Below are 22,922 nucleotides of genomic sequence, written 5' to 3'. Positions count from 1 at the left end.
GTGTCACCTTATTATTTAATGCTCTGTTTGAAGTGGGAGCTCCCTTCTAGGCTTTCACACCGATGGGATGCAGATCTCTGGAAGAGACCCCCCTAGAAGACTTATGAGTGTCAACTGTCTGAAATCTTTGCCATATAAAAACAAGACAGAGTCCTCCACTGATTAAAATAGAACCAGGATTTGACTCTTTAATATGAAAGACAGTTGTCTTCTTCTATCTGTTTGTAGTTAGGAGGTCAGGGGTGAGGACATTTTGTTTCTAAGGAAATCTATTTAGAATGGATAAGGTCTAAATTCTTAATCTCAGTTCTGTTTCCTTCCAAAACATTTGAGAAGTTTGTACAAGAAACAGGGCAAAAAAATAAATCATTGTTAAATTCCTGTAATAACCAACAATTCGTTCTGTTTTCACAGTATCTATGATTAGTAATTTTTCAGTCCCAGACCACTTTGTTTTTATCTTTATATTTGTCATCAAATGATGACCTTTCCCTTTAAAATACATGCAGCATAAACTTTATGGATTTCTCCTCACTTTCTTGAGTAACAATTTGTACAGGATGACATATACAACATCCATTTTAGTTTGAAATTTCTTGGCCATCTTGAATGTATATATAAGGAAAGAGCCATAAAGATATACTATAGCTATATCTTTCTGTCTCTTCATCCTCCTCCATATTTTGTAGTATACACATTGCAGAAGTTTCTATAAATTGTCGGACATGTTTGGCTTAGCAGAGTTGAAATAACAAGTATAAAAGTGCTGAGTCTAATAATCATGTCAAACAGAACACATGTAGCAGTCACATGCATGAAATTGCTTTGCTAAATGTTAAAGTCAAAAATTTATTGCTAAGCTTTTTTTTTTTTTTTTTTTTTTTTTTTTTTCCCCTCCTAAGAGCTCGATATATTCCCATGAAAATCTGCTCTTCATAAATGTGTTTTTCTCAGTGGGGGCATAACCTTGTTTTTTGACAGAGCTAGTGGAGAAGCAGATGCTGCTCTGTATCTGACCTGCTGCAGTAGTTGCCTGTCTGTGAGACCTACACAGCATTTACTAGACCCCAGGAAGAGTTTGTACAAAATAATCGGATGGTTAAACCTAGACAGAAATGCGCCATTCCAACTCCATTACAAGCCAAACACATTTTGCATCCTTTCGAAAATACTGTTTCATAGCTCCGTTTCTGTGGGATACAGATTTCAGCAGAACCCCACTACATGACTACCTGGAGCTGAACTGCTTTCGAGGACATTGATATCTTCCTGTAAATCTGTCCTGTCTTCATTTTCTTCTTTGCATTCCAAGCTGGGGCTGTAGTGGCGGGGCTTCATTAACAGGGACTTCCTTTTGTTGACAGGTATGCCTGAAATCTGCTCTTCAGCTTTTCTCTTCTTAGCCATGGAGCATTTGTAGGCACTGCAATGATCAATGGACAACAATAGAGAAAAAAGTGGGAGAAGTGAGAGGTAAATTGTTTAAAGAGATGCAACCATCCTTTAGTTTATATTTCAATTATAAAGGAGAGGACTAACAAAATATTAATTCACATGCAGTTTCAAGTTGTGTTTAGAGGATATTTAATATTAGTTTATGTACTTGAGGTTCAGGACACAGGCAAATACACCATTCTTCTCATTGTTGCTGAAATCTCTTTGGGGAAAGGGGAATGAAGAGGAAGACAAAACCAAAAAAAAAAAAAGCCCGTAACTCAATACATTTAAACTTAAGTAAACATATGTTAATCTAAACTCTTCTATGCAGTAAAATACACCCAGGAAAAGATGAATGAAGATACAGGCTGGGCTTATGATTCAGAGAAACAGTTAAAGGGAAAAATACACTACCAGTTATAGCATCCCAATCCTTTAGCTTCGTTATCTTTTCGCCAGTATGAATATTTTCTTGTGTACTTTGTGTTGCTGATCACAAAGTGATGAGGTTTTACTCATTTGTTTGATAACTGGTATAAAGTTAAGATTAAGATAAGCATGTGATTTAACAACCGGTTTTACTATTGTTGATAATAACTAAAAAGAGCCGGACAGAATCAGGGTGGAGGGATACCATAAATTTTATACTTTTAATGTGGCATTTGTTTTTTTGTATTTTTACACCTAATGCAATCATCAGGTCCCATTCATGCTATTTAATTCTCCCCTCTTTATTACAGTGCTCCACACCCACCTGGGCTAACCCAATTGCAACAGCATCTTGGAATATGCCCATTTCTTGTTATATACAAGTCCATGGGTTGTGACTGCTTAGGTATTTTTGTGCTGCTTTGAGTATTTTTTTGAACAAGCCAAGGTTGTTTTTTTTGTTTGTTTTGTTTTGTTTTTGTTTTGTTGTTTTTTTTTTTAATTAGTGTTTTTGAACAAGCTTCATTGTCTTTTCTATAGGAAGAAGAATGTCAAAGCTGTTTATAAAACTGTGATGGGGAAAAAGAAAGCAAACTTTGACCAAACATCTATTGTGTATGACCAGAAAACATAACACATATTTGTGTCATGCTAATTTTGCAGCTGAAAGGTGATATTTAAGTCTCCTTTAAGTTTCCATGTATTCACATAAGCTGGAAATTCATACACTTTGAATTTAATTTTTAGACACTGCATGCAGTTCAACTACAGAAAACGTGTCAGACACTGTACCTTCAGAACATTTTTGCAATATGACTCTCAGTATCAGTCCCAAGCATTGGTTCCATTTCATTAGCTTCAGCCATAAGAGTCTAATTTTAGCTCTTCTTTGGCCTCTATCTAGACTCTGGAAAGAGGTTTCATCAGAGAGTTCAGATTGGATATTAGGAAGAATTTCACCGAGACTGAAATTGCTGAACCCTAGAATAGGCTCCCTAGGGGAGTGGTCACAGCACCAAGCTTTTTGGAGTACAGGAAGTGTTTGGACAATGCTCTCAGACACATTGTCTGATTTTTGGGTGGTCCTGTGTGGAGCCAGGACATGGACTCTGTGAACCTTTTGGGACCCTTTCAACTCCGGATATTCAGTGGTTCTATGATCCCTCTAAAAACTAGATATACCTGATAAACTGGGTGATCTAATCCCTGGAAGAGGCCTTGCCCAGTCTAGCTGCCTAACTTATGGAAGAATGACATGAGAAGAGATGAGTGTTTTTTAATGAAGCATATTTTTAGCAGATTTGATATGTTGATATGTTTTTTTTTTTTTTTTTTTTTTTTTTTTTTTTTCAGTTCTTCCAAGCATTGGCCTGCATATTAATTTGCATCTACAGATATGTAATAAAGCTTTTGTCACCATGCATCTAATCTGCATGGCATTTAGATGATACTTCATACAATACCTCACTAAAGAGTCCTGAACCTTCAACACCCTTTTTAAAATAACTTTTTATGTAAGTGATTTTGCTTGGATTTATTGTTTTCTCACACACAATATTCTAATAAATTTATGTAATATGAATTATTGTGTTCATATTACAGCTGTCAGAGATGAAAAAAACTACCTATATGAATCTGTGTAATCCACTCAATGGTTTCTTAATCTTAGGTTTCTCAATCTTAGGCCAGCATGCATTACAAATCTACAGAATACCCTTAGGTGTTAGGTTTTGCATTTGGCTTACTGACTTTGCTGTAAGATTTGAAAAAATAAAATAAAATCCATGTCTGCAGAGAACTCCTATTGGTTACAGATATTACAAGCTCAACAGCATAAATTAATCCTTCCAAGGTATCTTATGTGCAGTAAATTGGCTCAGGTTCTGATTGTTTTGGATGAAACCATATGACTAACTTGAACTTTTTGTTTTTTTAAAAATATCCATTTTTGGCTAAGCACCTTTTTGGCAAACCATTATTGCAAATATGAAGGACATGGAAATATGAAGATCTGCAGTTTGGGGGAGGGGTGGGGATGTTAAAATTCTACCATATGTATCTTAAACACAGTGAATATTCCTCATATTCTGAATGCTCAAATGTTATGGGCATCTGCAACACTAACCATCTGATGTAGTTGAAAATATTACGGCTTCTCAATTATTTCTCTGTTTATTAATAGAGGATAACATGAATATCACATTAAAGTTCAGAATCACAACAGAGTAAGTGTCACATTGGAAATGATGTCCATATAACAGACATCAGAAATGGATGTGGTGCAGATGAATATGCACAATTTATTTCTAAGAAAGTACAGTCAAGTGTTTCTTAATTCATAATTGTGAACAACAGTTCATACCATTCATGTTGTTTCAGGCAAAATGAATAAATGACAGATGTTTGAAAACACTTCACATGCTGTTGCTTTATTAAACAAAACCTTCACTAGATTTACCTTTGACTCTTCCTCATTTATTTGTCAAGCTTCAAATTTACCTCCAGTAGTTATCATACCAGTATTTAGGACAAGATGAATTTCCATTGTTTAATTCCCCTTTGACAAAACTACGGCTGTTTCTCACACAAGCAAAATTAATATATTTTTAGAACAGAATTTCCAATTAAATCATCTAGTATGCCCTCTGGTGTAACACAGGTCATAGAACTTCATCTAGCTCTTCAGCATTAAATCTGTAACTTGTCTGACTATCACGTATATTCTAGTCAAGGTAAGGAAAAATGTAATCAGAAGATTGCTGCTGTGGGTTGGCACAGCAGCTGTTAAAGCCACTGGTAGGATAGCCACAAACACAGACATCAGCAAATCACAGACAAGACAAGGTACTACTACAGTACTACTGCTACCTGCTCTCTGAAGTCCCATTTTGGGAAATGAGAGCACAAGAATCCCACTTGACTATAACTACCATGATCTGGCAGTAGCAGAGACAGCTTTGATTAAGGCTGCTTATATGACCTGACCCTGTGTATTCTTTTGGATCACAATGGAGCTTCACCTTCTGAAGAAAAAGTAACTTGAAGTTCTGTTTTGGTAAAATTTCAGGCATCAGTTTTGCTCACAGTTTACAGCAGTAAATCCAAAATTGCTTCATCAGTGTCAGGAGGCCTACATACAGATCTGCTGGAAGCCCATTGATCATTTTAGAAAGTTTCTCGTTATCTTATCCTTATCATATCTGTTTCTGTACATGAACACCACACACACAGATTTCCTCTATAGTTCCCATCATTTTAAGATAAGTGAATACAAGAGTTGCTACTTTACATAAAATCATTCTTGACACCTACCACAGGAGGATGAAAACAAAACCAAAAACAAACAAACAAACAAAAAAACACAAACCAAAACCAGTTGTTGCTTTTTTCCTAGGAAATGTAAATTAGTCTTCATAGGCCCGACAGAGATTTTTCAATGCTAGAAGAATATATTCTTGCTTTTGGCGTTGACTGTTTATAGTGTTGTTTTTGACTTTAACTGGAATCTACTAGTTTGCAAGAGGCAGTTTAAAGGTTACTTACCAGCAATTCCATTATTTCCCTTCTTTTCTACATTACAGTGCTTAAAAGTAAGAATGATTGATAATGAACACTGAGAATTTTACTACTATGAAAAAATATATCTGTCCCTTTGTAACATTCATGGCATGTCGAGTTTATCATTGTCTTAAAGTTTCTATTTCTTTCTTTTCCTTATGTGCATTCACACATACACACATGTACTTTAGCACAGATTTGTCAAGCTGTAGTTTGTCAAATGGTAAACCTATAATTTAGCTTCTCTATTACTCATCTCATAAATTCAACGTCTAATAGTTTTGTTGCTATTTATCAATGGTCTGCTTGTTGTCATGGAACACTGATTCAGCTGTCAAGGTTATTTGGTAATCTGAGGCTCATAAAACAGGAGAAGCTCTTTTTGTCATGAGCCTAAAGCCAATGCATACTTTTTCCAATTTAACTGTACTTAAATTTTATGAATAATTAATCATTTCAGTATTATTGATAATCAGAAGATTTTTTATTAGTATTATTTTTTGGTCAATGACAACTAGCAAAAACAATCTTGTGTCAGTTACAACATGATGCAAAAGATTAAAATCTAAGACCTACTTTCATGTGTTGAGGCAGGGACTGGTAGTATACAGACACAGTAGTGCACTGACTTCTCTTCACAAAGCAATGCTTCAGAAGAGAGAGCTTTTAAGAAATACTAACAATATATAGTTTTTCCTACTGTTGAAAATTATAATTCCCATCTTCCAATCTTATCCTTTTTTTTTTTTTTTTTTTAATTGGTTCATCTAAGTGACTTGTTTTTCAAACCTTTAACCTGACCTTTACCCACTTTGTAGCCAGCAAAGATTTTTATTTATTTATTTATTTTCACAGCAACTTTTGAGCTGGAAAAGCAGGACAACAGATCTAAGAATGGCTATGGTTAGTAAAACTAGGGGCATGTTTAGCCTGATAAATGATCTTGCCAGCTGCTTTAGGTCTTGATCAAGCTTTGTTCACAAACTTTCAGATGCCTTGCAATGATCTGGAAGTCAAATACTACTTTTTTCCTTGCAGGAGGAAAAAGTTGATATTCTAGAATTAAGGGACATATCACTCACAGCTGAACCAATATCTTACAAATGGCTGTTATGGTAAGATTTTCTTCTAAGAAATTTAAGACTGAAAAGGAACAGAAATTCTGAATGTCTCCTCACCTTGGTCTGCTAGTTATCTACGAAACAGATGAGCTGGATTCTAACTAAATGTCTAGTGGCTTCCAAAGCCTCAGGATATAGCTATAGGTCTCTAATCCCCAAAACTCACACAAAAAGTCCTGAGCTCGTTGTATTAACTGATGATAATCAGTATAAATGATTAGCACTGAATACAGAAAAGGGACTTTTCTGTACCAGAAAAGATGGAAAGCAACTTTTTGCTCAATCAGATAATGACAGGATAAGGGGGAATGGTTTTAAACTGAAAGAGGGGAGATATAATTAGAGATTAGAAGGAAATTCTTCACTCAGAGGGTGGTGAGGCACTGGAACAGATTGCCCAGAGAGGTTGTGGATCCCTGGAGGTGTTCAATACCAAGTTAGATGAGACCCTGGGCAACCTGATCTAGTGGTTGGCGTCCCTGCCTGTGGCGGGGGGGTGGAACTAAATGATCTTTAAGGTCCCTTCCAACCTGAGAATGATTCTATTATTCTATGATCTTCTCCTAGGACTGATCACATCTGTTGAAAAAACATTGATATTTATTGCATTGACTAAGAATGCTAGAGGCTCATGAAAGAAGCTGCAGTGTTAGACCCCAAAGAAACAGAGTGCAGGTTGTCTGATCACTGCAACTGAAAACCCTAATAAGTACTGTAAATTAAAGCAATGCCAGATAGATGAAAGCAGTTGGGGAGGAAGGTAGAGCAAGTTTTTCTCTGTTAAGTGGGATATGATAGTGCACTTACAGATGTTTTGTATATTAGTGAGTTTCTCCCTGAACACGCTTCAGCACAGTTTAAATGAAATGACAGTTCTATCTACCTAAAAATAATTAAAAATAGTAAAGTAAGAAAGAATTAGGAATTTGGGGGTGTGGGAAAATTATCCAGAAACAACTGCTTGCTTTACAAGTTATAGGTGGCAACACAGTGACTAACTGAAAAACTTCAAGGAGTAAGAATGTGCAACTGAGAAAACTGTAATCAAAGGATGGGCTACAGTTTATTGACAATCTAAGACTGAATTAAAGCAGAAAAATACTCCAGCTGAGAATTCCTGAAAAATCATTTGGAATAGAATTCATCAGGTAAGAATAATTTTCTTCAATCAGCATTTTAAAATATTAAAATGTCCCCATTTAAGATGTTCCCAGAGCTTAAACCAATAAATTGTGCTTAAGAAAAAAAAAAAAAAGTTAATCATTTAACCATTTAGATTTGGTGAGTTGTTTTCACTAAAGCAGTGGTCGAAACTTGGAACTTATGTCTTATCCCAAAGATAATTAAAGAAAATGAGAATGTTTCTCATTTATTAATATCACACACAACATATATTATATATATATATATATACATTTCACCTCTTTCTGTCTTTAAGAAACCCATACCTTTATCCTACAAGTTGTGTCTGTGAAAGGGACAGAACTTGTTCCTCTTCACAATCATCCCAGGGTTAAAGGGCTTTCCATAAATAGAAAAGGTTACTGACATACCTGAGCCATGCTCTTTTTTAAAAATGTCAGAGTTGTGAAAAGTTCAGTCCAGGGCTGAACAAGATGAAAGGAATGCACATGAGGTAGAGATGGGAAGAAAGATAAAAGGGAAATTCATATTTATGAACACTAACGTAGAGCAAAATAACCTCAGCTTGGGGGTATAAAAACATCTGTATATATACACAAATGAAAGGTTTAGATAGGAAAAAGGAAACAGAACTGGACAGATAATATTGTGGAGAAAATATGGTATAACTGAAATCTGGCTGGACAATGATATTAAAAGATATATTTTATTTTAAAAAGACATGCAAGAAAAGCAAAGCTGCCACAGCCTTGTTCATGAAAGAGGATTTATTAGCCCCCATAAGAAGGGGCCAGGGAGAAATGGGTAATGGTATTGAGTCATTATGTACTGATCTTGGAGATGTTTCAGACAGTAAACTAAATGTTATAGGCCACCTGACCAAAAGAACAATTGGACTGTGAAATGACTGAGCAAATAAAACGAAGCACGCAAAGAGTGGAGCAATGGTAAATCAGCAGTAACATAGGAAAAGGTATGCAGTTATGGTCCTCTACCCATGTCTCACAGTCACTGTGATACCTGAGGACAAGGATTTTGCAACAGACAGATTTTGATTAGAATAAGAACTCAAAACTTATTTATCATGCTCATGAAATGCTCACTTTTTTTTTTTTTCTTTATTCTCTCCCCTCCCCCTGTGTTTTTTTTTTTTTTTTTTTTTTTAATCTACGGCTTACTATGTCAGTATGGTTCTCCTTATAGGAAAGGCAACTCTGAGAACAACACAGGTTCTAATTCTGTTTTCTCAGTTTCTTGTTTTACTTTTAAAACATTGTAGGATCATGAGGATATTCAGATTAAAAAAAAATAATTAAAAAAGTGCATATAAATATTATAATTTAAATACTATGTTAATGAAGTGAATGGCTATTTCAGGGTGTTATTCTGTAGGTCGTTGATCAAGAATTCCATTTAGCTAGAGTTGTGGATTTGGACCCTTTTACAACAGATAACGTTTTTTGTTAAAAGCTAGTTTAGAGGTAACTTAATTTTTATTGCCTGGAACACAAATTCTTAATCTCAGTAATAAAAATGAATACCCCAAAGTTGGGCCAAACTGTCTCCCTACCCTCTTTTTCTCACTCACTCACTCACTCACTCACTCACTCAATCTGTTCAGGTTCAGTAAGTCAATAAATTCCAGGGGGACCCAAGACAAGAATTTGGCTTAGAACTGATTAAGTTTCTAGGTAATACTACAGATCGTCCTGTCAGCTTTTGGATCCAGAAAGTCTTACATGTGAGTGATCAGCCTGATAACCCCAGTAAACTCTTAAAAAGCATACATGTAACTACAGTCTGGTTAAAGAAGATGTAAAAGAAAATAGAAAATAAGCCTTTTATTCTAATTATTTATTTATTGATGATTTCAATTTATTTGTTTGTTTATTTATTGACAGCAGACAATGGGGTCATAAGCAATTAATTTCAGGTACCTTCCTTTAATGCAGAAGGAGGACCCATGGCTGTATTACCTTCCTTGCTTTTCTATCTTCTGCCTGTACAGTCTGTTTCAGCTTGCTTTTTCTTTGCTGAATCTGCCCTTGACACCAGTCAGACAGAGCAATTCAGCTAGCCATAATATTCAATTCATGATTAATATACATATGAGACAGAAATCAGGGGTTGGTTTTCAATCCTTATATGGTTTGTGGTCATCCAAAAAGATCTACCAGAAGAGGAAACAGTCATTTGGGGCTATAATGTTCTGATATATTCTGTCACTCAGCAGAAGGCATTAGGACATACATAACTCTAAACTCATATGTATGGATAACATTTACTGTGTGCTGTTGAACACCGAAGTAGCAATGGGGAAGATAGCTCCTAGACTACATTAAATAATGTAAGTAAAAGTGTTAGTTCAAGGTAAGGGACATTATAAGATGCAATAAACTTTCAGGAAGAAAAAAGAATGCAAAAAAAACACTTTGACAGCCACAATTAAAGTGATGTGAACTTGTCATATATTATAAAACTATCAATTTCAGAAAAAAAACATACTGAAACTAATGTAATTTTTATATTAAATTGAGACTTTAAGAAGAAACACAGCAAAACCAAAACCAAATAAAACCAAATTAGTGAGGACAGTTTTCTAAATAGTTAAGTCAAATAACTATCAACCTCAGGATTACTTGCAACATGTTAATGTTATCGCTTGGGCATATATTATTTCTCTTCATTGAAACAATGATATTTTTTACAATGAATTTTCAATTACAACTTGCAGTTTCATTTAAAGAATGATATTTCAATTAAAAAATCTTTTATTTGATGTTCATTATACAACACTTACATAATTATATGCAAGCCACAACCCACTTAGCTGAACATTTGAAAGCAGAAAATCTGAGGTGGAAAACATTTAATTTTTGAATTTCTTTCTGTGTTTTTTTTTTTTTTTTCCTTGTTTAATTTTTAGTAATATGGTTTAACAGTACTGAAAGAATAACATGTTTTTGAAGTATAAAACTGCATGGGGCTGCAAAAAAGGCAAAAAGTCTGAGGTCCCTCAGCTCATCAGAGCACTGGGAAAGGAAGAGTAGAGGAGAAGGAGAGGACAGGGAAAAGAAAAAGGACAGCACTACAGATTTCACAATTTGTGCCTTCTTAAAGTGGGACTAGAAGGAAATGTGGGATGATATTAGACATGACAGTCCAATGAAGTCTTATTAACTGAGAGTGATTGACATATAAGATACAGGCATAAGGTTAGATGAATTTAAACACTATTGTTTTTTTAGTTCTGTGACCACCATACACTTGCCTTTGCCTCACAATCAGTAGCATGTACTGATTGTTCAGTTTTTGCTAATTATTGCTGTTCAATATTTTCTATCAAACATCAATTTCAAAATATTTTTCCTTAGTAAAACCATAGATTTCCAGAGATTATTTGTGCAAAGTACTGACTAGCATGCTAGTCTAAATTTGTTAAGAACCTAACAGTGTCATCATAAAAGAAAAAGAAATAAACAAAATTTATTGAGAATTTTAGAAAATATGATTAATGATATCATGACAACTTTGATTATATCAGAAGTCATAGAATAAGAAGCAGAGGTTAATGTTTTCAAAGATTCATAACCATTTCAATATCCACAATGCCTAGTGCAGATAAATTTCTTTTCCAAACTAGAGAGCAAACAATAGATACAGTTAACTTATAATTCTGGTACTAGATCCTGGGAATAGAGGATATGTGCTTGTTGTTTAATTGAAAATCAGTTATCAATGAAAACAGCATGATACAGATCTTTGTCTCAGATTCAATGCCTAATATTAATATATCATACAGAAATATTTGAATGACTAGTTGGCATAACTCTGTCCCAGCCATTTACAGTCATAGAGGACACTGGAGAAGAGAGCTGGGAATGTACCTATCAACACCTAATATTAAACTGAAAAGCAAGCAAGCAAACAAACAAACATTTTTGTCAAGCTCGGACTTGTCTGCACAATATCTGAAACAAAATCAGGATAAATATCCTGACAATTGACATAACTCTATGGAACTTGACCATCTTCATTTAGAATTTTCTAAGTCTATTTGGACTCAGGGACACATTTTGTTTCTGTAAAGCAAAATAAGGACTACGAGGACAGTCCCACACCTTCTGCCAGTAAGAGACAGATGAGTCATCAGGAAATTCAAGAGTCCATCTCATTTCTTTTTCAATTATGCTTATTCAAGATTAGGACAAATGTGCTTTACCCTAGTCATTTTCAGAAATCTTGAGTCTATGACCAATTTCTGTGGAAGCAGAAGCCAAACCCAAAGGACAAACTTGACAGTTTTCCACATGCAGGCTAGGAACACACAGTGTTCTCAGTCATTTTCTCAGCTTTAGGCAGTTGTTTGGGATAAGAGTGCTGTGAAGCTAACAGCTACATGAAACAATCACAATCTCAGTTCTTACTGAAGAGTATCTTTGAGTCTTTTTGTGTGATTTGTTTTCATATGCCCACTTCTCCTTCCATCAGCAAAGTACTGCTCAGTGCTCAGGTCATCTGCCAGGATACTGCTTTCTTTTCATACAAACTCTTCTTCAAAACCTTGTTACTTTATGAAACTCGCCAAAAGAGTTACTATTGAATCATTCATTTTTAAATGCATTTAGGAATGCATAACCCATTTCTTTCATGTTATGAACTTTTCCTGAGTGGCCAAATTATCTGCTCTCCATCAAACTCTCTGCGTTCATTCCATTGCTGTCTGAAACTAGAGCTCAGATATAGCAGGATACATATCATCTACCAGTACTAAATAAAAAGTACTTTAGTTAGCAAAATACTTTTCATTATGCTGTCAATATTGCTATTTATATTGACATACCTCTTAAACATTTTTGTTAAATTTGAGGAATACATTTTAGTGACATAAATCTTTTGAAATACTTCAGTGCCATGGACTGCAAGGTTGCTTTCCTGCTTTCTCATTCTCCCAGTTAAGAGAAGCACAGGCTGCAGTGCCTTATTATCTCTCCTACCAATGAGACATCCAAGGCAGCTCTGCTCTACCACCTCTGCTAAAATATTCAAGACACTTATCTCTCTGTTTTATCCATATTGTACCTTTAATCTGAATACCCAAAACGTCTCACAACAAAACCAAGGGTTCCAGATAAAAATTATCTTTTCTTACTTTAAAAAAAAAAAGGCCCTTCTGATGAAAAGTTCCAACACTATAGAAAGTACATAACTACAGCCAAAAGAGAGCAGTTTTGTTCTACAGGACTTGAAACATAAGTGCCTTGTAGAGTCTTCACTAATCATTAGTGACAGAAGCCAGAAAGACTTGTTTTCACCTGTATCTAATCAAGAAATGGAACCATTTCTATTCAGACATGGACCTGGCCAAACTGATCTATGCTTTTGTAATCCCATGCTTGGATCAATCCAATTTGCTCTTCTTTGGTCTGACCCAGATGCCACTCCATAACCTACAGATGGTTCATCATACTGTATCCCATCTGTTAAATAGAACACAGTAATGAGAATACATCACACCAATATTCCTCACTTCCCTTTGGTTTTCATTCTAATCCTTAAACACAGCTGAAGGTCCTGGTCCTTTCACTGGTCCATGACTAAATCATCTAAGAGAAGACTTCTTTCTGCTTCTTTCAGAAGATGGATTCAACAGAGAGGTTATGCCTGAAAAATGACAGGTTCAAACTTGAATATATGGGACAGAAAGCTCCTGGCTTCAGCACTCACTTTACCACATATTGTGTTTTGTTTTGTTTAGGTCATGATAAAAAATCAACCTCTTTCTGTGGACAGTTTAGCTACCAACAGAATAACTAAAACACTATAGTCATGTATGAAAAATTAAAACATAGTTTGTAAGTAAATAGTTAAGGCTGAAAGGAGAAATAGTCTCATATTGAAGGGTTATTAATATCTTCCGAGGTTAGCATACTATACTTCAACACTACAGAATATACAGTAGATAAATATGAAAATCTTATTAACTAGTAACAATATTAATAATGTATATGTGTGTGAAGAAAATTATATGGGTTTTAAATTTGAAATTCTTCAAAGCATATAATAACATAAAATCAATATAAGTTTGGAATTTAAATAGGAGTGGTCATAGAATCACAGAAAGTTTGGGTTTGAAGGGACCTTAAAGATTATGTAATTCCAACCCTCCCTTCAGGGTAGGCACACTTCCCACTAGATCAGCTTACCCAAAGTCCCATCCAACCTAGCCTTGAACACTTCCAGGGATCCACAACTTCACTGAGTTCCAGTAGCTCAGCATGCTCTGACTAAAGAATTTATTCATTATGTCTACACTAATTCTACTTTTTGATTTTTTTTTTTTTTTTTTTTTTTTTTATCTTTAAACCATTACTCCTTGTCCTATTACTATGCTTCCTGATAAAGAGTTACTCTCCAGCTTTCTTGTAGGCCTTTAGGTATAGTAAGAAAATGTAATGTGTACATGTCAGTAGCTGGTAAAAAAGTACAATGTTATAAAAAAGTACAATGTAAGAGAATTCTTAGTTATTTTACTTGACAGAAAAAAAATAAGCAAATAAACTATAACAACAACAAAAATTATTTGGCCCTTAAAGCAATGTTTTCCTTAAAATTTAATTCCTAAGTACTATTTCTCAGGAAAACATGGATAATAGCAAAGCCATTATCCAGACTTCTTGGTGAAATCTTGTCTTTCTTGAAATCAATACATTTTATTTATTTGTTTATTTATTTATTTATTTATTTTTGGCATTTAATTCCGTTAAGCAAGAATGCAACCCTAGAAATTATGAGAGAAATTTTTATGCATTTTTGGTGTTTTCAGCTCTTTGTTTCACTTTTTATTTTTTTCGTTCTCTACTTTTGTGAAACAACTTAATGAATAAGAAAGGCTAACAAATACTCTAGAACCAATCAATGTTACAAAACTAATAATAATACAATATGAGCATGTAAGCTTATGTAGTGCTTTTCATGTATAAGTATCCCAAGGCACTTTGTAACAGAAACTCAATAAGGAGTGCAAAAGTGCTTTGTCAGATAGGATAAGCCAGGGGAAAATGGGAAATTAATTAAGCATGGATTTAAATTTGTCAGCCAACACAGCATTTTCTGACTTGGTCAGAAAAGACAGTGGTTCAAATATCTTTATCTAGTGAACACAATAGACTTTTTCATTCTTTATTTCTGGAGGAATGTTCAATAGTTCTTCCATAGTAATATGAGTGTGAGTAATATGAATAAGTTAGGCTACATTTTCAAAAGGAAACCCCCACGTCTCTAGCTATTATTTTTCATACACAAGCAAATTCACAAAAGTTGATCACCTGAACTGTATGTCAATAAAGCCTTTTGACTGCTGAAATACCCAATATGAATTTTTGTGTAGTAGAAATCACAAACACCGAGTTATGGATTAGACAATTTTATTTTATTTTATTTTATTTTATTTTATTTTATTTTATTTTATTTTATTTTATTTTATTTTATTTTATTTTATTTTATTTTATTTTATTTTATTTTATTTTATTTTATTTTATTTTATTTTATTTTACGTTTAGTTCAGTGTTTTAAAAAAAGTGTGTTTCTTTAAAGATATACTACACACCTCTGCTAGAAAAAGTAATCTGCAACACTGTATTTCCTAAAATTGTATGTATTTGACAGGGAAAGTGAAATTGCTTGGGAAAACCTATAGTAATTGATAATGCATAAATTACAGCTTCCCTGATGTTGCAGAAACTTGCACATCCTCTATTTTTCAAACATTTTTCTCTGAGGAACACATGGACCATCCTCATTTTTGGATGACTGCCTCTTTGGATTAATGCATCCTTCTGGTGCATAAATTAGGGATGCACAGAGGAAAAAGGAGAAGCACTAAATCTCAGAAAACTGAAGCTGTACAGAAAAATGAGGTTCAGGGTAGAGCTGAGTAAGTGCCTCACCATGAATATTTTATCTAAAAAGTTAGCTTCCACTTCTGTTTGTCAGAAATATATAAGAAGTTTATAATTTCCTGAGTTTTATTATAAAACAAAACTCTAAAATATAATGTCTTAACTGCAAATAACTTCCTATAAATATTTCATGCCCTATATTAAGAGAGAGTGGCATTTTGATTGATCAAATAAATTACATGCTCTTGCTTTTATTCCCTAGATGGATGAGCCCACAAACACATACTTCAGACGCCTGCTATGCTTAGTAGCATGTGATGAAGAAGACTGAGTATGAGAAGTTAATTTAAGCAAAACTCCTAACAGTTTTTGTAAAAATGTTTCAGGATTTATATTGCAGAATTTGTGATTTGGATGAATAATTCAGGATTTACTTGTAAATATCTTCTGAGGGGAATATGTGAGTGAACATGACATAAGAGTGAACTTGTCCTCGTGAAAACCCAAATTGTACTTTGATTGTACTTGTTCTTTGTTGAAGATTTGGTGCCAAAGGTATAGCAGATATAGCTCGTGGAACAGCTATTGGAAACTGATGTAAATATTAATAAAATTAAAATAGTAATATAAAAATTTTACTAGATTATTGATGATATCCTTGCAGAATTTGTTTATGGCTGAAATATCATTCTCTACACAAATTTGAAAAGTACTTGCTTCTACTTCAGTAAAATGTGGAAATTCAGCAAGTACTTGTTGAAAAATGAGTAACTCGTGCATTTAGAATTTACAGCAATTTACAGAGACTATCACTGTTACAAAAGTCATCTAACAAAACTATATAAAGACTAATGTCTCTTAGACTGTTGAGAAGTTAAAATGTTATAGTATTTATTACTGATCAGAAACCATACCTTTTTATTGTGTGCCCTGACATAGGCTACAAATAAAGACAACGTACCAGAATCCTGAACATTAATTTATTGCATTATTTTTGATTATGCTTACATAATTACTTCTAACCTTCTTATCTTCTGTATATTTAAAAAGTGAATCAAGTTTCCTTTGTCTGAGACATGCTATGTCTCTACATATTGAAGCATTTGCTGGATTTTCTATTAAAAATTGGTACCCTCGGTATGAATTTATTGATATAATCAGAAAATAAAACTGAAAAAATAAAAGACTTGAGTTCTTACCTGAGCTCTTGAGCTATAGAGTCCACTTGAACTGTTAATAAAAGCAGAAGGAAAGAATGAATTAGTTTACACTTCCAGACTTGTGCTTTCTTCAGCCTTGCACCTGCCCATCTGATGACAGAGGAATGGCTATCAAAACACAGGTGATTATTTCATGCTAACCAGAGGACTGTATCTACAATTAGCTACAAAGGCAAGTATTAACTGAACAAATAATTCTCATAGTTATTTTAGGACACATAAAACGTGAAGGATGATCTTCACTGGAAAAACAAAACAACAACAAAAAACAAACAAACAACAGAAAAATAAGAAAAACTGAATAGAAAGAAGGCACTTTTGTTTGTTGAAAGTGTAAAAAGTCTTGGATTCTTCCAAATTTTAATTTAAGTTAACAGTGCTGAAGGCAGGCTTATAAATACCTGCCCATGCAAGGGTATGCAGCATACTGACAAAGCCAACAGGTGGTTCTAAGGATTATTCATGTTGCACAGGCAACTTTTGTTTTGCTTCTCAGAAAATTTTCTTGATCTATTAATTCATATACGTGTGTGTACGTTTGTATAAAATTATAAAGAAATAAAATTCATAAGTTTTAAAAATACGTAATTAGTGCTTTAAATGAAAAGAATATGAAAGGCATATCCGCTATTAAATTTGATTGAAATCTATTAGCTAAAACAGACTCTTTTAACTGAGAAGATATGCATGAGACTGCTGAGGTGAGAGAAACTTCCCTAATCAAAATATTTCCTATCCAGTAGCAAGTCCTCTGTTCTTATACTCTTGAAGTATATATGAATTTTACATTACTTTCAGTGAGCATTACTGAGAGATGTTTCAAAGACATGAAATGCTTATCTCTTTTGTATTTATCACCTCATCTGTGGAGAGTGGGTAGCATCCCCACTCGTTTTCTCTCTGTCTTTTTATCAGTGCAGTCTAGCACTTTTCACTCTTTGGTTAGTTGAGACTAAATAATTAAGACAAAACTGCTTTTTAATTTTTCATTCTGACCACAATTCAAAGCTGAAGGCACAATATTAACAACCCAGATCTACTGAATTGTGACAATGAATCAAACTAATCTTTTTTTATTATTATTTTTTCCCTACAATCCTAAGAGTGTACAATTCCCATTAAAATCAGATTGAAAAATGGGTGCTTTGCACCTCTGAAAATAGTCATAAGCAAAAATGTTTGTAGGGAAGGCAAAACTTTGTCATTTATTTTAACGTATCTCAAATTTTCGGTCATTATCAAGAGTCACAAAAAGTGTTATGAATTAAAATAAAAAGTTATTTTCCTGAAAGGGTTGTATTGCTAGTCAATCATGTTTTCCAGATGTTGAGATCATTAAGGGCTTGTTTATCTCTCAGGACTGCATTTCCATCTGTTCTTTACAAAAAGAGGAATAGCTGGGAAATTAAACTATATTATAACTTTGCAGAATCAAACATAAGCACAAGTACTTTAAAAAGACACAAGGTTCTCCTCTGTTGCATACACCTGTGCCTTTTGATTAAAGTAACTTTACTTCTGGACCATTTATGCAGGTAATTTGCTGATAATTAATGGCACTAGGCAGAAAAACACTCAGGTGGCCTAGACAAAGTTTGGTATGTTATTTTGAATGAATCCATTCAATATTGTCTAGCTTAGGAAAGATGTCCCTAAATAAAATCTTTGTTTGCATAATAAAAATCATATTTATTTATTTATTTATTTTGAGAATTTGTTCAAAGTAAATATCATACAGTAGATTTTTTTTTCTGTTTTTCTTTAAGCCATAGCTAATAACATCGTGCCCCTTAATGTCATCAGTCTCTGTCCCGCCTTGATTAAAAAAGCAACCCTAAGGAAGCTACAATCTCTCTTACTGCACATTAGGGACTGTGCACAGGAACATTTCATGGTGTGCTGGACACAGGGTCATGAAACTTGCTTGCTAACTCACCCTTGGTTCCTTTTGAGCGTGTGCGCAGCTTTTTATTTTCCCCATCTGCATCCATCTGTAATATTAACACAAAGTTTTTAATTCATTCATTTTGCCATTGAGAAAAAAAGTCTCAATTTTTTCTTTGTTTGTTTGTTTTTTTTTTCCCACATTTCCAAAGGGTAGACAGTAATAGAAAGAATAATCATGCCTTATTAATCTTGTCAAAGAGATAAAAAGCCATCTGTGAATATCTAGTAAATACCTAAGAGATACCTTTAATGATACAGATTTGTTTAATAAAGTGATGGTAATGGTAACTCTTTAAGGTTTAATGACAAGGTCTACAGGTGTTAGCTGAAGGCATAAGGTTAGAAATTGCAGTGTTGTGTGACTGTTGCTTTTAACATTCTGGAAGAAAAGGTCCCACAAAGCCCCAGTGCCTACAGTCATGCTGCATGATTGTAACTGTCGCATATCTGAGTAGCTGCAATGGAACCTGCATCTGACATGAAAGCCTCGTGCTTGAATGTGCATAATTGCACACATACAGTTTTGAAATACTTCATCACTTAAATCAATCACTTCTCATAGAAGTTTTAGTCAAAAAGACAGTTACAGATTTGTATTAATTTTGGGGAGAACATAGCCTCCAGGTTTGCATTTCACATAAAATAGATAATTTATTATTAATTTTTTTTTTTTTTTTTTTAAAGCTGCTTTCATAAGATTTCTAACTGAAATAAGGGATGCCTTGCAAGAATTGCAGTTCTCATGACACTTTTGGCTACATCTAAACCAGCAGTGGAAATACGCACCTTCTGGTCTTGGATCTGGCCCAGACCCATAATTGTAGGGGCAGGTTTTCAATCCATGGATTTTATTACAACCCCCTGAAATTCAAAGGGATTAAGATTTCATGTTCGGCTGCAGTGACATGCAGCAGATTGTATAACAGTATAATGTTGAACATGTCCAGAGAGAGAAAATCCTTTTCTTTCTAAAACTCTCAATTTTTAAGTATGGAAGAATCTGTCATAAGGAATTTTTGGCCAGGAAAAACAGCAGGAACTCAATTTTCTTCAGTTTATGGTAGTATCTTACTACCTATCTTTACACTGAATCTCAGTTTCCCTCTTTGTAAAATTGTGATGATCCAACACACTGCAGAGGAAGCAACTCCCATGTGTTTCTGAAGATCAATATGCAGAAACAACTGCAGACACCAGCATCTGATTTATATCACTGTGCTGGGCAATCGGTAGATGCATTCTATGGGTAACAGAAGTTGCCAATGCCTGACAACTGTGAATCTTTCTCTGTAAAAGGTCGCAAGACAAAAAGCCATGTCAGCAGATCCTCTCCATTTTTTCACCCTTCCTTACTGAAGATCAGCAGCACTGATTTGCCCCACAGGGGGAAGATGCAATAAGCTGTTTGTGCCTGTTTCTATGTATAGAGTTTGCAGATCTGAAGATTCTTTATTTTTAGCTTTACATGACTCAGAAAACTGAGATGTTTTGAAGGTCTAATCTGAAAGAACACTGCAGAATATGACAAATTTGACCTGAGAAAGAAAAAGAGTAAATCTAGCCTTTCTAGAGGTCAAAACGCGTTTCTTTAATTTCCTTTTTTTTTTTTTTTTTTTTTTCATTTATATATATTTTTCTGTTCATTGTTATATATGATTGCACATCATATACAGTTACAGGAATCAACGTACCTATTTGTAGGAGAGAACACAAACATTTGAATAGGCTATTTATGTACTTGAAGAAGTTTAATTCTAGAACTCAGGTTAGCAACATCTAAAATGAAACTATAAATTGATCGAAATGATTCTCAAACCCAGACAATGTTATCTTTTCTCTGTTTAAATTTACATCTGATGTTGATTATTAGAAGGGAAGAAACATAATTGGTTTGTGTTTAAGTATTGGGGTTGATGTAAGCCTTTACTTGTTACTATCCTTAAAACCTGGAGAATGAGTTTTTGCAATGTGACTGCAATGGTAATGGGAAACATGGCTCTGTTCTCTGATGCTGAGTTGTGATTGAAGGCACTGACCTGCCATAGACTTATAATAGGGGAGCAGGTGTGGCAATGATGGACTTTAATTTCCTTTAATAAACCTTTTATGTGCCACACTTTTACTGCCATTCTATGCTCTCCAAGGTCCTGCACATAATAGGTTCATTACTTTTGATTACTATAGTCTATTGAGACAAACAACTCCAGAACACACTATATATTATGTTCAGTTAAACCAATATAGACTATTTATCCACTGTGCATTATTTCACCTGCAACTCTACAGACAAAATTAACAACAGCTCCTGTAAGCTAAAACTATTAAAACCACTGGTACTCCTTTGTCATCATTTCATAATAAATACCACACCAATCACAGTGCTGCTCTTTTAATTATGAAACAAAAAGTGTCTACTGCTTCTACTGAACAGCAGTTACTTTCGTCTAAATAGCATGTTGTATTGTGATGAATATTTAAAAACTGCACAATGAGTGAAAACCAACAATAAAATCAATGTAGGTGATTTTTCTATTGATTTTCTTTCCTTGTAATACTTTGAAATTATGAGAGAGGTTTAATCAACTCAAACCTAAAATTTATTGTGCTGTTTAGCCCAGTGCATAGCACATATTAAAAGAATCATCGTGTCCAAGTTGCATAAAAAAACCTCACAGCTTAACTTACAAAAAGTCCTATGCATTAGCTTGAAAATTATACAAAAGTAACTAAATAAAACTGTGAAATATTTCAAGTGTGTCAGCATAAATATCCCTCTTGCTCAAAATTTAAATACAATATCCTTGTTTTTTTTTGTTTGTTTGTTTTTTGTTTTTTGGTTTTTTCTTCTTTCACAGATTGCCTAACATTTAAAAAAAGTGAACAAAGTTCCTCACTTCTGATTCTTATCTGCTTAGTGACTGTTTTACATGAAATTATATCCATAGACAGTCTGCAAGAATACAAACTTTTAAAATATCCTTGGAACATTAAAGGGGTTAAACTCTAAAAAAAAAAATTCCATCTAATTGTTTTAGAGGTAATTGTTATCTAGGTGTGAAGTTGAGAGATATATCTTATTACTGTTGTGTACTGCAAAGATAGGATGTATTCTGGGTGGTGCTTCATGCTTTCAAAGTCAGGGATTATCAGCCCTCCCTCTTGGTACATACACCGTCTTGAGACAAAAAGCCATAAAAGATAGACTGGTCATATCTGCACAAAATCCATGCACGATGTTTTTTGGTTTATTTTTATTTTTTAGCTATCAGCATAATATCTAAGTGATCGCCAGGGAAATTTTATCAGGAGCTACAATCCCATATTTGTTAGTGGCAAGCTTCTCAAGTAAAAATATGTCCAATAACAACTAACTCTATGAATAGTGGAATGAATTTCATTGTGTCTTACAACTAGATTCTCTGACCTTATAAGTAGATTCTCTGATATGATGGGGTTTAAACTTGTCTAAACACTTTCTTTTCAAATTTAGTTGAAACTGTCTAAGGTACTTTAAAGGAATTAGTGGGAGAAACTAATTAGTCAGAAACACAGAAAGAAACAGAGAGTTAACATGTATACAGTCCTAAATGATTAGCAAATCAGGCTAAGAAATGAGTAGCTGCCTTAAAGTTCCTTAGTTATGCTATATTTCTGTGATGTGGAAATTTACCGTATATGGTAATGTTGAGTTGTTTCCTGAGATCGTCTTCCGACAAATTTCACTATGTTGATGAATGCTTTCTGCCTGACTTAGTGAATTTCAATCCTCCCTCCTTCATTATTGGTTGAGACATAAGGCTAAGTCAGTAACTAGATCCCAGAAAACAGACTGGAGTCACTGACAATACTGCATATTCTGTTTGGAGAAACTGGAGTAACTTGCTACAGGGTATTCCTGTTTCTTCAAATGAATTTACTGGAGGAAGCACAGCAATCATACTTTTTCAGCAAACTATTTCAGAGTTCCTGGCTGCAGAAACCAAATGTTACTTTTGGTTGCTTTGCAGTCAGTGGACTCAAGAGCAGCACCTGGAAATACTTCCCTGAGTGAGAGAATTAGGATTTGGCTCTGAGTTTGTTTTTTTGTGTGTGTGCCTGGAGTCTATCTGTGCACATGTGCATGTACTGATATTATAATGGGATCCAAGAATATGACTAACAGCTGA

The 22,922-nt window shown here is 34.1% G+C and overlaps 1 protein-coding gene across 1 annotated transcript in view; it reads right to left on the bottom strand.

Annotated features, from left to right (window-relative positions):
• The window catches only part of ST18 (ST18 C2H2C-type zinc finger transcription factor), a 67,592-nt gene extending 48,793 nt beyond the window's left edge, over positions 1–18,799 (bottom strand). Inside the window, exons 1-3 of the mRNA XM_032183221.1 lie at positions 18,746–18,799; positions 16,789–16,819; positions 1,233–1,423 (exon numbers count right to left, since the gene is read on the bottom strand). Coding sequence (XP_032039112.1) covers positions 1,233–1,407 — 175 coding nt within the window. The 5' untranslated portion in view covers positions 1,408–1,423; positions 16,789–16,819; positions 18,746–18,799. The remainder of the gene's footprint in view (positions 1–1,232; positions 1,424–16,788; positions 16,820–18,745) is intronic.
• Between the last annotated feature and the right edge of the window lie 4,123 nt (positions 18,800–22,922).

The sequence above is a fragment of the Aythya fuligula genome, chromosome 2, assembly GCF_009819795.1.
Source record: "Aythya fuligula isolate bAytFul2 chromosome 2, bAytFul2.pri, whole genome shotgun sequence".
Lineage (NCBI taxonomy): Eukaryota > Metazoa > Chordata > Aves > Anseriformes > Anatidae > Aythya > Aythya fuligula.
This window is presented reverse-complemented; position numbering and strand designations above follow the sequence as displayed.